This window comes from Peromyscus californicus, unplaced genomic scaffold, assembly GCF_007827085.1.
Source record: "Peromyscus californicus insignis strain IS unplaced genomic scaffold, ASM782708v3 Scaffold_24__1_contigs__length_46423439, whole genome shotgun sequence".
In the NCBI taxonomy this organism is placed as follows: domain Eukaryota; kingdom Metazoa; phylum Chordata; class Mammalia; order Rodentia; family Cricetidae; genus Peromyscus; species Peromyscus californicus.
In genome coordinates this window covers 5,700,153-5,714,171 of record NW_026294535.1, presented here as the reverse complement: position 1 = coordinate 5,714,171, position 14,019 = coordinate 5,700,153, and the positions used below count along the sequence as shown (strand labels likewise).

Here is a 14,019-nt window from a genome sequence, read left to right as displayed (position 1 = left end):
CAGAAGGTAGAAGAAATGGATCTCTCTTCTAAAAGTCAAGGTAAGGAGAACTCATGTACCAGCTTCTCTTCCTACATAACTCTTTGTATGATGTCGTATTTAAGAAATCAACATGAGCTCAAAAAGATTTTCCTCCTTCCTGAAAATTTCATAATTTGAGCTGCTATATTTAAACCTTTTGAGTAGATTTTTGTATATGATGAAAGTAAGTATACGATTTTACTTTATTGTAGATAGATATCCTGTTTACCTAGAACAATTTATTTAAAACACTGTCCTTTCCCGCACTGAATCATCTTGACGCCCTTTTTGAAAATCCACTGGCCACATGTATTTACGTCTGGGCCCTCTAAGCTATTCCCTTGGTCTACGTCTGCTCATACGCCACTTCCACACTATTTTGATTTTCGTGGCTTTGGATTCAGCCTGAAACCAATAAAGCTTCATGAGATGTTTCTCAAGTATCTAAATTTCCCTTTGTGATTTCGAGATTGTTTGGACATGTGGGTACCTCTTGCAATTGGTGTGAATTTTAAGGTTCTGGGGGAAAATCTCAGTTGAGATTTTGATAGATACACGTTGAATTTATAGTCCACTTTAGATAATGTTGTATCAACCATGTGAAATTTTTTGATCCACAAACATTGCAAGTCTCTCATTTGTCTAGGCTATTTCAGTGGTGTCCTTAATAGGTACTTTCCAATGTTCAAATATTTCATTTCTTTAGCTAAATTCATTCATATTTTACTGCTTTCATGTAAAGGGATTAAAATGGATTTTTTTTATTTCTGTTCAGATGTCTCATTGATGGAGAATACAAACACAACTGACCCTTTATGTATTGATTTGTTGCATTTGTGTGCTAGCTTTAACACTGAATCTTTAGTGAGATTTGTACAGTGACCATCTAACAGCCAATGCTCAGACGTCAGCATTAGCAGACTGACTTAGGAACCAGTAACACTCTTAGGAAGTTCAGTGCATGTTTCTGCCAGCAGCGCAGTAGCAGAAAGGGCAAGCCTGAGTACCTGGCAGCAGGCGGCAGGAGTGTAAACCGTGGCATCCCATGGTGGAGGCCACGGCAGGCGTGGGCAGTATCAGATCACTGCTATTGGGGCATTCCTCCCAGAACCCCACCCCAGCTCTGACTCCCTAGCTCTCCTAAAAATACTCTGAACTACTTAATGTATTTTGTTCAATATTTTCTGTGTATGGGCTGTATCTGCATGTGTGTGTGTGTGTGTGTGTGTGTGTGTGTGTGTGTGTGTGTGTGTGTGTGTAAGAATGTCAAGTGTCTTCCTCAATCACTCCCTACCTTATTTTCAGAGATACGGTCTCATCCTGATCCTACAGCTCACTGATTCTGCTAGACTGGATGATCCACAAGCCCAGAGCTCTCCTGCCTCTGCCCGCCCAGTACTGGGATTCAGGTGTGCACCACTGCACCCAGCGCTTTATGTCGGTACTAGAGATCTGAACTCGGGTTTTCAAGCTTGTACGTACCAACTAAGTTGTTTCCATAGCCCCTTGTTCAAAATGGGAGCCCTGTTTAATAAACAGTCAACAGTAATAAATGGCCTTATTCTTTTCTCCAGCTTTTCACCTGTACCACTTACTACAATTTTAATTATCTGTTTATTGTTCAGTTTCGGTGCTGGAATAAAAGCTCCGTGAAGTTAGAATCCTTTGTTGTGTTTATTGCCACACACCTAAAGCAATGTCTGCTATACTGACTACTTAATAAAACCTCACTCACTGTACGAAGGAAACACGTACAAATCTATTTAAGTTTTAACAATACGCATCTGTCAGAAACCAAAAGCAATGATATTTATCCTGAACTCCATGTCAGCGGTTCCTCTTCAGGCAACTAACACCGCTCAGCTCTATACTCTACCGCTCTAGACGGAGATCAGGGAGTCACTAGCAGGACCTCCCTTGGCCCCCACATTGTTTCCACATGACACCGATCTGCCAGCTTTCCCCTGTGCTCATTAGTAATGGGTTTACCGAAGTGAATGAGTATGTCTCCCTTTTTCTATAAGATGTTTGTATTAGGTATTAGAAAAGCCCAACATTTCTAAACACCTTCAGAGACCACTCTTCAGCACCTAAATAGAAAGGTGTCATCCGGCCACCTCAGCCACAGTAGGAATTAATCCAGTCAGAGGAGACATGGAATGAGCTGATGAAGACTGCCCACTTCTCAACATTACTTTCTTATAAAAGATGCTACAATGCCTTGCTGTCCATATCTGACGCTCTCATACATGCTGGGAAAATAGCTCTCCTTTCTAGGCCATGCTCTGCCCTACATTTCCCTGACTCCCTACAGTCCCCAGAACCGCCACAGCACAGCTCATTTTCAAATGTCCATTTGAACAGCAGCTGTGGAGAAGCTCATGTCCCAACAGCATGGAACTGCTGAATGCCACCTGAACCTTCTTCTTGCTAACACACAGCTTCTCTACCGGTCTTGAATGTCACACAATTTTAAACATGCGTTTCATGTTGATCATAGATTGGGCTATCCCGTGACATGTAGAATCATTTGGAAACACACTTCCCAGAAAGCAACATGTTTTTCCATAAATTCTAATATGGCTCCAGCTACGCTGTCAGGAAAGTCAGCATTGAAAAGGAAAGCAAGAACTGAAAAGTGGTGCAGCTCCCTAGGAAGTACAGATAGGGTCCCCCTTCCTATAGCCAGGCCCCAGGAGGGACCAGCAACCAAAGGCTGATTCCAAATTGTGACAGAGCAAGCCCCATCCAGTGTGGGAGCCAAGGCTGGGGAGCAAGAGAAAGCTGAAGCTACAGTGCGGATGTGGGAGCTTCCAGATCAGAGCCAGGTCTTTCCCGGAACAAGGATGCCGGGTGACAGAGCAGTGGCGGGGCTCTTCAGAGCATCTCCATCTTGGGGAAAGTGCCCAGCTCACTCACTCAGTGAGTAAATGCCAAGTGAGCCAGGCTTCCTACTGGAGCCTGGGATACATCAGTAAGTGAGGTGCGCTTGGCCCTGCCCTCAGGGAGTTTATGGCCTGGCACACAGAGACACTGATCAAATACTTGTTAAATTAATCGGTTGAGGATAACTGCTAAGTCAACCCTTTTCTTCTTCTGTTCTTCTGTACAACACGCTTTTCTTCATCGGCCTCTTGGCGGGGTAAAAGGGTGATGACGTCAGGTTGTCGAGAAATTTGCTACTATATTTAGAGTTTACTAAAATAGACCTGTGGAAATATGGCTTCACATTCGCTATTAATGATGACCCTCACATAGAACATTTTTAAAATTTTATTTGTGTGTGTGTGTGTGTATGTTTTGCCCACATGTATGTCTGTGCATTGTGTGCAAGCAGTGCATGTGGAAGCCGGAAGAGGGCATTGAATCCTCTGAAGCTGGAGTTAGAGACAGTATGAGATAAAATGTGGGTGCTGGGAACTGAACCCATGTCCTTGGCAAGAGCAGTGAGTGCTCGCAACAACAGGGCACATCTCTAACTCCGCATCTCCTTTTGCTTAAGATTACAGAACATTTTTCAAATGTATTTATTTTCTATTAGCATATAAAACAGATATACTTACAGCACTTTCATACGTGTTTGGTTTAAGTTGTTCACACACACTCGCTCCTTTCAGTCAAAAATTCTATAAAATCAGTGGTAGAATGCCGGGCCAGTGAGCATGAGGCCCTAGATTTGACCCACAGCACCACCAAAGAAATTATGAAAACATCATGGATAGATATGAAGGAATATGTCCACTTCTCCTTTCATTCATTTATTTACATATTTTAAATTCAGTCAAATATGTAGTTTATGATATATTTATAATTTATAAGCACATTATAATATAGCTAGTAATGTCATACTAAGTGGGATGATACATACATAAACATAGCAGATTGAATATGAACACTCAATTTTTTTTAATCACTGCAAGGTATTTGCAATTAAGATTTAAATACCATTGTTCTAACCCTCTGGTGCACACTGACTGATGAGTCATTTTCAATGGAGTTGCTTAGGAGCATTTTACCCCGGATGTCCCACAGACCAGTCCTCAACAAGTGGGGCTGACACCTAAGAAAACCATCAATCAAACATTTCAGGTATGTTCATTTCAGGTAGGCAGGACAAGTAGGATCCGAGAAGGAAGTGTGCTTGGAAGGCTGAACAGAAAACAGACTGAGAAGGAAAAGATAATCATGGAGGCCAAGAGAAGAGTGAGGACCAGCCTGTGTGTAGACCTTTGGAGCCATGACAAAGTCTTCACAATTAATTGTTAGTGAAACTGAACCCTGTTGGTGCCTATCAGCAGACTATGATGTTTTTATGTTTTTGGAAACATCACTAAGTCCTTCAATCCATCTTTGACCCAGAATGTATTTTTATCACCATCTGTTTGCTTTGCCCATGTCTCAGATAGCTTTAAACTAGGAAGAAAATACCAAAGTGTATAAACGTATCACCTCCATGGACACAGCTATCATATTAAACCACACACACACATGATTCTCCTTGATTCATTCTGCATTAAGTCATTCAGGTTATCTTTGATGTTGCATGTAGTTTCCACTTGACACCAGCTGCAACATTCCACTGTTTAAATATGCCACAATGAATTCAGCCATTCCCTTGTGGATGGGCATGAGTGACATTTTAGTGTCCCATTCATTACAAACCTCAGGCCTCAGAAAGTCAGCTCTTGCATATCTTCACCAACTCTAACTTCATATGCTGGTGAGGGCTATTGAGTTTTACAGCTGTTTGCATCTGCAATTGTGTTCAATTGTTAAATGTCCTCCAAAGTGATTCTGCAGTGTGTGAAGTTCCTGTTTCTCTGCATCTTTGTAAGAGCCAGAGGTGGTGGATGATTCCAAAGAAACAGCATCTTCCAGACACAACAGGGCTCATGCACATATGAACTCAAAGAGACTGTGACATCGTGTTCGAGACCTTGCACAGATTCAACCAGACTAGATCCCAGCTCAGAAGTAGAAGCGGACACAAAGTCCCACCCATAACCAAGAAGCTGTTTGCAACTGAAGACTGCTGGGAAAGGGGTATGCTCTCCAAAGGGATGTCCCTGGGTAGATCAACCACAGTCCAGATCAGGCTTCATGCCCAGGAGTAATAGGCCAACACAAAATGGACTCCGTGGATTTTTTGTGTTGCAATTGTAATAGTAGTAGTAGTAGTAGTAGTTGTTGTTTTTGGTAGTGGTGGTGGTGGTGGTGATGGTTTGTGTGTTGAGGGAGTCTATTTTTTTTAATTTGAGGAGAGTTGTATTGGTTTTTTGTCTTTTTTTTTTCTTTTTTCCTTTTTTTTGGTTTTGTTTTTCTAAGAGAAAGAACATGAAGTTGGGTGGATAGAGAGATAGGGAGGAAGTGGGAGGAGTTGAGGGAGGAGGAAATGACCAAAATATATTGTACAAAAAAATTTTAAATAAAAAGTTCTCATCTATTCCCAATTTTCTAAACAGTTTTCCTCCCATGAATTAGTGTTGAAATAAATGACCATGGTAATGGGAATGTTTTTGTTCATTTGGTTTATTAATATGTATCTTATAAATTTCTTTTTTATATTATACTATGGTGCATCATTAGAATTAATCTTAACTAGTTATGATGCATTTTATTTTATAGACTGCTGAATTTGAAATTGCTAGCACTCCATTTAATATATTTTATAAATTATAATGATCTATAATTTGTTTCCTTTTTAAATATTGATTGCTTCAAAGGTTGAGCTACATATTTCTCTCTTTCTCTCCGTAGTGATTTCTGGCATTTGACATTTTAATAAAAGTCAGTCACAGTGAACTGAGCATGGCACACTCTTGACAGACTCTTTGGGAAGCAACAGGAAAATTTGAATTTTAATTTAAAAAATTTCTAATTTTTTGCTTATCATGTTATATTTTCTGTCCTGACTTTGGACACAGATTTCCTAAAAGGCAAAGTTTTTCTTTTTCTTTACTGTTGCTTTATAACAGCCATTTGACCTTTTTTGGAGGGGGGTACTCAATGAACACAATATATAAAGCATGATACTGAAACACGGATATTCAGATGCTGGCCAGATAGAGGGCATCCAATGCGTAATCTATGATAGTGCCCCACATATGATATATGTTCTTTAATATATGCTATGTGCTATGCAGTATTTGACATACAATACAGAACAGCCTAAATGTGATATATAATAGGAAATGAAGTATACAATACTTAGCATATAGTGTAGCTATAACCTATGACAACATAGAAGTCTTTTAAAGAGAAATATCTTAAAATGTTCACTGCCATCTCTGGGATTCCCCCAAAGGACACAGCCACACAAACAGAGAGAGAAGAAGAAAGAACAAAAGGAAGGAAGTGGCCTGTCCAATTGAGCACCCAGGAGACGCCACGACCCAGGGCTCAGACAGGACTTCACGGCCCTGCACTCCTTGCTGAAATCCAGAGGAAAAGAGGGGTGCCCGGGAATCAGCTGGGAGCAAGCTTCATGTTGCTGTATCAGTGTAGGCAATGCATGACTGCCACGTGGAACACATCTCTCCAAGAGGGACTTGGGACCTTCCTTTAGGAAGTTCTGCTTTCTGAGGGTCTAGGCACACTAATGGAATGGCCTCGATAAGGGGATTCTGTTAATGTCCCTTCCCTTTCCTACAAAACCCTGCTGTGAGTCACAGACTCCATTAGCTGAATGGATTCTCAGGCGGCCAATGACTTCAAGTCCGAATGGAAAAACAACCACTGACACAGAAAGCAGCAGATGCCTTATTTAGACTCAGCCCTCTGCTCCAGTGCAGAAAGAGTCGGCATAAAATCAGGTCATGGTTTTGTTTGTGTGTTTTAAGTAGGCCATGTTTTCATCTTCTCCACGCTGGCCTCGTTTTTCATCTTCGAACGTGAGTTTACACCTCTGATTGTTACTAGAATTCTATTTCTAGTCGCTGCATCCTACTTTTGAGTAAGCACCAACTCAGGGCAAACCCACTCACACACCGTGACGGAGCTTTTGTTGTTGTTGGATTTGGGCTTTCTTCTTTCCAGATTTTTCTTTGTCCCATTGGTTGGTTGTTGTTCTTGGGTGTGTTTGTTTGCTTGTTTGTTTGTTTGTTTGTTTGTTTGAGACAGGGTGTCACCACGTAGCCCTGGTTAGCCTGAAACTACTGAATTTTGGAAAGGGCAAACTAGAAGGTAAAACTATCTTAGAATAATTCCCCAAACCCTCTTCATCTGCCTGGGACCTAGTGAGGGCATCAGTATCTCTGCACTCTGGAGTCCTCTTTAGATGACATTGCAATTGCCCTCCAAGGCAAATAGGACATGGAGCCATACAGAGCTCTTACAATGTGTATTTCTTACAATGTGAAAAGTCTCCTCCTTTTCCCAGTCCCGCTTTTGTAAACAAAGCTCAGGTATGGCTAAATCTGGGATGCTACCAGGGCTCCGCGACAGTGGGACCGGCCTGCTAGCCAAGGCGACCATCTCTGTGTACACACCAGGGTCACTGAGAGAGGCACACATCGTGGAGATAGACGTTCACTTTGGCCTTCCATGAGTGGGCCATTAGCAACCAGGGAGTAAAGGCAGCCTGCTAAGAGGTCACACAGAGTGTTGAAATTTTGCAGTGTTTTAACTTTTTCTGTATCAAACCAGTCATTCCTTGTATTGACTACTGTAAGACAAAATCATCATGCTAGACCCCCTAAATTGTAACACATATAGGCACTGAAAAAAGCATCTAGTCCATGTTTCTAGTCTTGATAATCAGATAAGTCTTTCCTTGGTACACATATATCTATGTGCTCAAAGAAGGAAGAGCTCACACGATTCTCAGACACAGACTCAAGGTTCTGTAGGAAATATCTTTTAGCGTCCTCATTTAGGGATTTAAAACACAAATAATTTACAGTTATAATTTCCGAAATAACTATGAAGGAATAGACGCCGAGTGTCAAGCTACGGAACACCGAGAGAGGACAGTACAGATGTGGTCCTAGGCAACAGGCTTCTGTTTACTCACGTTTGTCTGAGATGCGCCTCTCTCCCACAGGGTCACATTGCTCACAATGGGAAGATAGCAGAGGGACTTCTGGAAGAGAGGGAACAAGGCATCTGGCGTCACTTCAGTCTCATTTCGTCACTGAGAGATGAGTTTTAGGCAGCTCAGAAGCTCATTTGTTCAAAGAATGGCCGTTCATACAGTGAGTACCTGATAATACCCAGAACACTGGCCCAGTTACCATGGGAACCGTGACAAACTCCAAATGCAGTTGCCACCTTTCAGAGTCCAGATGAAGCCACATGTAGGAAGTTTAAAGAAACCTCATGAATGAATTTCAAATGTTGATACTGGTGTATTATAAAGGGAGAAAATGACTCTTGAGGTTTCTTTAAACTTCAATTAAGATGAAACTGGTACACCCTTTGCCATACACTTTTGGTATATGTCACACAATCTTGAGCCATCCTCAACTGATATACGCAAAGCTAACCCACATACCCAAGAACATTAGTAAGAAATGAACACTACTTGGTGGAAGTCATTAATTTGGAACTGTATGTTATGCAGAGTTAACATGGAAAAAACTTGCTTGAAACAAATGTGCAATGCATATAATATGATTGCTTGGGGCAGCCAGAGAAGGTAACCTGAGGACTTCATTATAGGAGAGAACCTTGACATTTTCCAGAAAATGTCAAACTTTAATAAGATGATATCAGGATTGGTTTTCTAACTTCTTGTTTTCAATTTGATGTTTTTCATTTAGTTAGTCACAGTGTTCAGAGCCCTTGACCCAGCATTTGCTAAACTCAATCCTGGTACCTTGAAGAGTACACCCCAACATACCCAAGGCCAGGATACAGGTATGCAACTGAAAATCAGTAGCCCTTCTACATTTCACCAAGGGGGCAAGGATTAAAACATTTTATTGGTTGATTTAATTTTATGTGTAGGTATATGTACCTTAATGTATGTACATTTACCATTTGTATGAAAGTGTCCAAGGCAGCCAGAAGAGGGTGTGTGATTTCCTGGAGCTGGAGACATGGCTGATTTTAAGCTGTCTGATGTGGCTATTAGAAATTGAACCTGGGTCCTCAGCAAGATCAGCAAGTTCTCTTAACTGTGGAGCATCTCTCCAGCCCTGGGTGACCAGGATTTAAAATAGGCATAGTTACAAAGACTCATGCAGGGAAAAGCTGAATGTTGTGGAGGAGAAAGACAGACAGGTGTATGCAGACTCAAAGGTGGTAGATGGTGTGGACTTGGGAAACAGACGTGTTCCTACACAACAAAAATCAAGAAGAAATAATGGTCTTCCTAAAATCCTAAGCAAGACTGAAGGACATGAGAAGTAAAACGTTAGGTTTAAGGGGGCAGGAAAAGAATAAAACTCCTGGAATCTAGAGGAAATATACCAATGAGTAAAAAGATTTCCAAGAGTCCTGAAAGTGATTATAAATATACCATAAATACAGGCACAGGTGTGAGCCGATGAAGTCAAGCAAACACATCTTTTACATAGTAACCCTGGTGTCATTTCCGTACATGACAAACATACAACAAACAGGACTAGAGAACAAGGTGAGAAGCAGGAAGGAATCCTAAACTACCACCATCTGCATGCTAGGTGAAGAAGTAACTTCAGATTGCCCAGCATAGTGAAGAGCCAGTCACCAGCCTGGACCCCTCTGACTACTTAACTCTCTGGTGAAGGGTGCATATGCAGCCTTCAAACCTCAGAAGTCTGTTTGGAAAACCTGGAAACCACCTCATCTGTGCAGGACAGAAGGACCACCAGGGGAAGTCAGGCTCATGCCCAACATGCATCTCAGGCCCCCTCTTCAGTGAAACCTCTGCATTCACTCCAACCATGCATTTTCATGCATCTGGTGTTTCCCAACTACGTAACCTTTACCTGAGATGGACAGGACCCTTTGCACACTGCTCTGACATTGATTTCAATAGAGATTTCTTGGTACCACTGTTCAAGCTATGCTTGTGTCATGGCACAACTGAGCAGCATCATTCAGAGTGCCTGGGATGGGAAAACAGTATCCCCACATATGCATAGCAGTCCTGCAATTTGTACTTTCCAAACAGTAAGGCTCCATGGTGGCCAACAGTACATTCTGTTCCTTTAGAAGAAAAAGTAGAACATTTTGTTAAGGTATAACTAATATACAAATGACTGAATGTATCTGATATCCACAAACTCATGACTTGGGAGGTATTTACCAGAGTAAAGAAGCAACAGAGATTAGGATTATCTATCAGCTCTCTGGGAAAGCCTCTCCTTGAACCTTCAAATGCAGGTAGAATTTATTTTCAAACTAAAAGGCTATCGTAATCAACAAGCCAGTGGGGGAGGGGCTTGAAAAAATAAAATCGCTGGGATAGTCATTGTCGGTCATTAACCTGATTTCCTAATGAATATGGCATTAGGCATTCATTAACAATCATTTGTGTTTATGTTGAGCAGTTGATGAGTGATGAAGGTTGGTAAATGAAAGCAAATGTAACCAGGGAATTCTGGACACTTATAAAGCAATTAACTTGTTTGGCAGTAATTACACATTGAAAGCTAAATCAAGTGCATTTAGAAAGCCACAAGAGTCGCCACATAAAGCAAGGGTGCTTTGCTCCAAAATACTCATTAATAATAATAATAATAATAATAATAATAATAGCCCATGTTTCTCTGAAGATGAAAGAGAAGGCAAAAATATACCATAAGTGACGAGCAGAAGGCTTGGGTCTGATGAGAAGAAATGAAGTCATAGCCCATATCTTAGAGAAAAATCAGGTTACCAAAAATAAGGACAGATCCACCCATTTCATTTAAATTTAAAAAAAAAAAACATTGTGACACAATGTTGTGGAACCAGGTGTCACACACTGCGGGATACAGGTTTTGCTCCATTCACATGCACGCACATATATGATGCATCCCCTGCATGAACGGTGAAAAACAAACCTGCTGGCAGGAAGCTCAGACGACCACTCTACTGAAGTAACAGGTTTTTACCACTGACAGTTGTGACCGTCAGATGACACCTGAATGTGGCCTTTATTCAACATAGTGTGTGGCTCTAAGTTCCAGTCATTAAACACAGTCAACAGCTTTCAAAAGCGAATAGAGCACTGCGGTGGCCTTAAGAAAAGAATCCAGGGAAAGATGGATGGACCGGTTAAAGCAAAGGATACAAGCACAAAATTCCAGGCAAAATTTATCACAAAAAATTGTCATCAAAGTGTCTCTGCAGAGCTACATACAAAGCTTCAGTGATGGCGCTTTCAGATGGGAAATCACTGTTTTCGGAATTTCCAGTCCTCTAAAATTTAGTGGAGAAATAGGAAGAATAGAGATGTGTGTGTGTGTGTGTGTGTGTGTGTGTGTGTGTGTGTGTGTGTGTGTATGTGTGACTGTGTGTAAAAGTTTGTGTGGTTGTGTGTGAGTGTGTTATGTGAATGTGTGTGTGTGAATGTGTGTTGTGTGTGACTGTGTATGTGTATGAGAGTGTGCGAATGTGTGTTTGTGTATGCAAATGTGTATATGAGAGTGTGTGTGTGAGTGTGTGTGTGTGTGTGTGTGTGTGTGTGTGTGTGTGTGTGTGAGTGTGTGTGCATTCCATCCTAGGGCAGCAATAAGATGATTAGGCTGCAGGAGAAAATCTTCAGGGGAGCTCAGAGAGTGGACTAAAAACACAAAGATTTTCAAGCTTGAGTCAATGTCTGGATCGCCCTCCTTTAAAGATGGGAAGTGACAAATACCTTCACAAGTAAAGGTTCGCATGTACTTGAGGGTTAGTAACCAAAAGAAAGTTCCCAGGAGGCTCCACAAAGGGCAGCTGGCCTTGTGGAAACATTTGCGAAGCGCTTGGCTGTCAACAAGGCTAAAAGCAAATACTTGCTTTGCCCCTAGGATTGGAACAGAAAGCGGAAACCAGGAGATGGCTTTTGAAATCCCGGGTTAGGTCGCTGAACTGCACCACATAGGAAGATACATTTGCCACAGTGAGTGCCGTTTCTTCTAAAAGGTGTAGTTTGACTATAAGAGAAAAATCATTTGTTTCTAGGCATAGGATCAAATCTCAAAATGCATTAGTGAACTCACTTAATTGAAGCTCCTTTTATAGATCAGAATGTCTACTTAGTTAACTGAAATAGGGGTGTTTCATTCGAAGTTTCCTTGGTCAGCAAATTGCTTCCTGACGTAAACCACACTCCAGCAGTGTACTAATACATCACTCCATTCCTTTGTAGTTGTCCCAGGGGCTTTTCCTGAGTCTTCACAGTCAAAGACACTCATGTGTCAGAAAATTCAGGGAATCTGCTATTGAAGCAGCTGTTATTACGGACAATTCTTACCTTTTAATGTACAGTCAGGTCACCTGGGGCTCACTGGTTAAGACGTGCCGGCTGGCTGAGGGGGTCTAGTGTGGACTCAAGATCAGGCTTTTATAGTAAGCTTCCTGATGATATGGTTCCCATATAATATATCACTGAACCTCTGAGCCTTACAGTATTTATTGTCTCAAAGAGGATATAAGAGGCTAGGAATGGTAGAACATGCCTTATAAGCCCAACACTTTGGAGGCTGAGGCAGGAGGATTGCTAAGAATAATCTGTTCTGCATAGGTAGCCACGAAGAGGTCAGCCGGGGCTATTTAACAATACTCATTTCAAAAATTATAAATAAAATAAAGAGATTAAGACCAAAGATAACTGAAACCTTGAAAATAGATTCCTCTCCAATGAGAGTCCTCAAAAGTATAATGAACCAGGAATTGAGCAATGTCCATTAATAATGAAAAATGAAGACATGGTCTAGCCACCATGTAGTGGACTTTCCAGTTGTCATAGCTATGCCCAACGCGTGTGTATCCACTTGTCTGGTTAATTGCAACCAGGATAATTATTGATTCACACTGCAGTGTGTTCAGCCCCAAAGGAGTTAAACAAAAATGGTGCACAATCTCTATGGTCCTCCCCAGGAAGCCCAGCAGAACAAAGGCCCTGACAGGATGAAGAGAGTACCCAAGATATGCCTCCATCAGACAAAGCAGAAACATGAAAACGTATCAGGGGCCACTTCTTAAAGGGCGTGTCCTTCAAGAGCCAAATGTCTTTCAGCCAAATTCAGAAGTAGAGACAAAACTAGATTTAGTGGCAATAAAGGAAGTAAAATGGTAATGTCAGAGAAGAGGGACAGAGAAGTCTTGATGGGAGAACATTCTGACCATGAGTTAGCTGCTGATAATGATAATAACAGTTCTTGTCCCTGCAGCAGCTCCCTTAACCAAGGCACTATTGGTTGCCTTCTATTTTTATCAAGATTTATTTCGGAGATAAGAAACCTGAAACTCAAAGAATTTCACTATATCCCAAGGCAATCACATTACTGAGCAGTTGGGATTCCAAGGAGAGTCTGCCTAGTAGCAAGACCTGTGTTCTTCTCGTGGCATCTTGCATAAGTATTTCAGAAGATCTAGACAGTGAAGCATGAGGCAGCCAGTGAGAAGAGAAGAGACCAGTATTGCATTTCTGTACAAACATTCCACTCTATTTTTTTTCCTTTCTTAAACTAGTACTTTGAGTATTTGAATACACAGAAAAGTAATTGACTCCAGTCACATGGCAATCTAATATTTTATCAGCCTTTGGCAAACTCCTGTCAGCAACAAATTTTCAGAACTTTTAAATAACCATAATTTTATTCTCAGTTATTCTTCAAAGTATCTTTACCTTTGAAAGACCTCAACTTTGGAAAGCACAGTCAAACAAGACAGGCAGAAACTGAGCCAAGGGAAGCATCGACAAAGCTACAGTTAGCCTTGTGGAGCTCCACATGAACTCCAAAAATGGAAAAACATGGCGCCCTCTCTTGGCAGACAGGGCCCTCTGGCAATCCTTGGTTTGGTCAGCAAATGTCATTGTGTAGAGCAAAACCTTCCAACGTCACACAGCAGCTGACTGTCACTGACTTTACCTGTGGAATGTGT

At 41.4% G+C, this 14,019-nt stretch overlaps 1 protein-coding gene across 1 annotated transcript in view; it reads right to left on the bottom strand.

Moving 5' to 3' along the window:
* CUNH12orf42 (chromosome unknown C12orf42 homolog) overlaps positions 1-14,019 on the bottom strand; it is a 153,482-nt gene that overhangs the window by 82,366 nt on the left and 57,097 nt on the right. Inside the window, exon 3 of the mRNA XM_052753022.1 lies at positions 8,033-8,101. Coding sequence (XP_052608982.1) covers positions 8,033-8,101 — 69 coding nt within the window. The remainder of the gene's footprint in view (positions 1-8,032; positions 8,102-14,019) is intronic.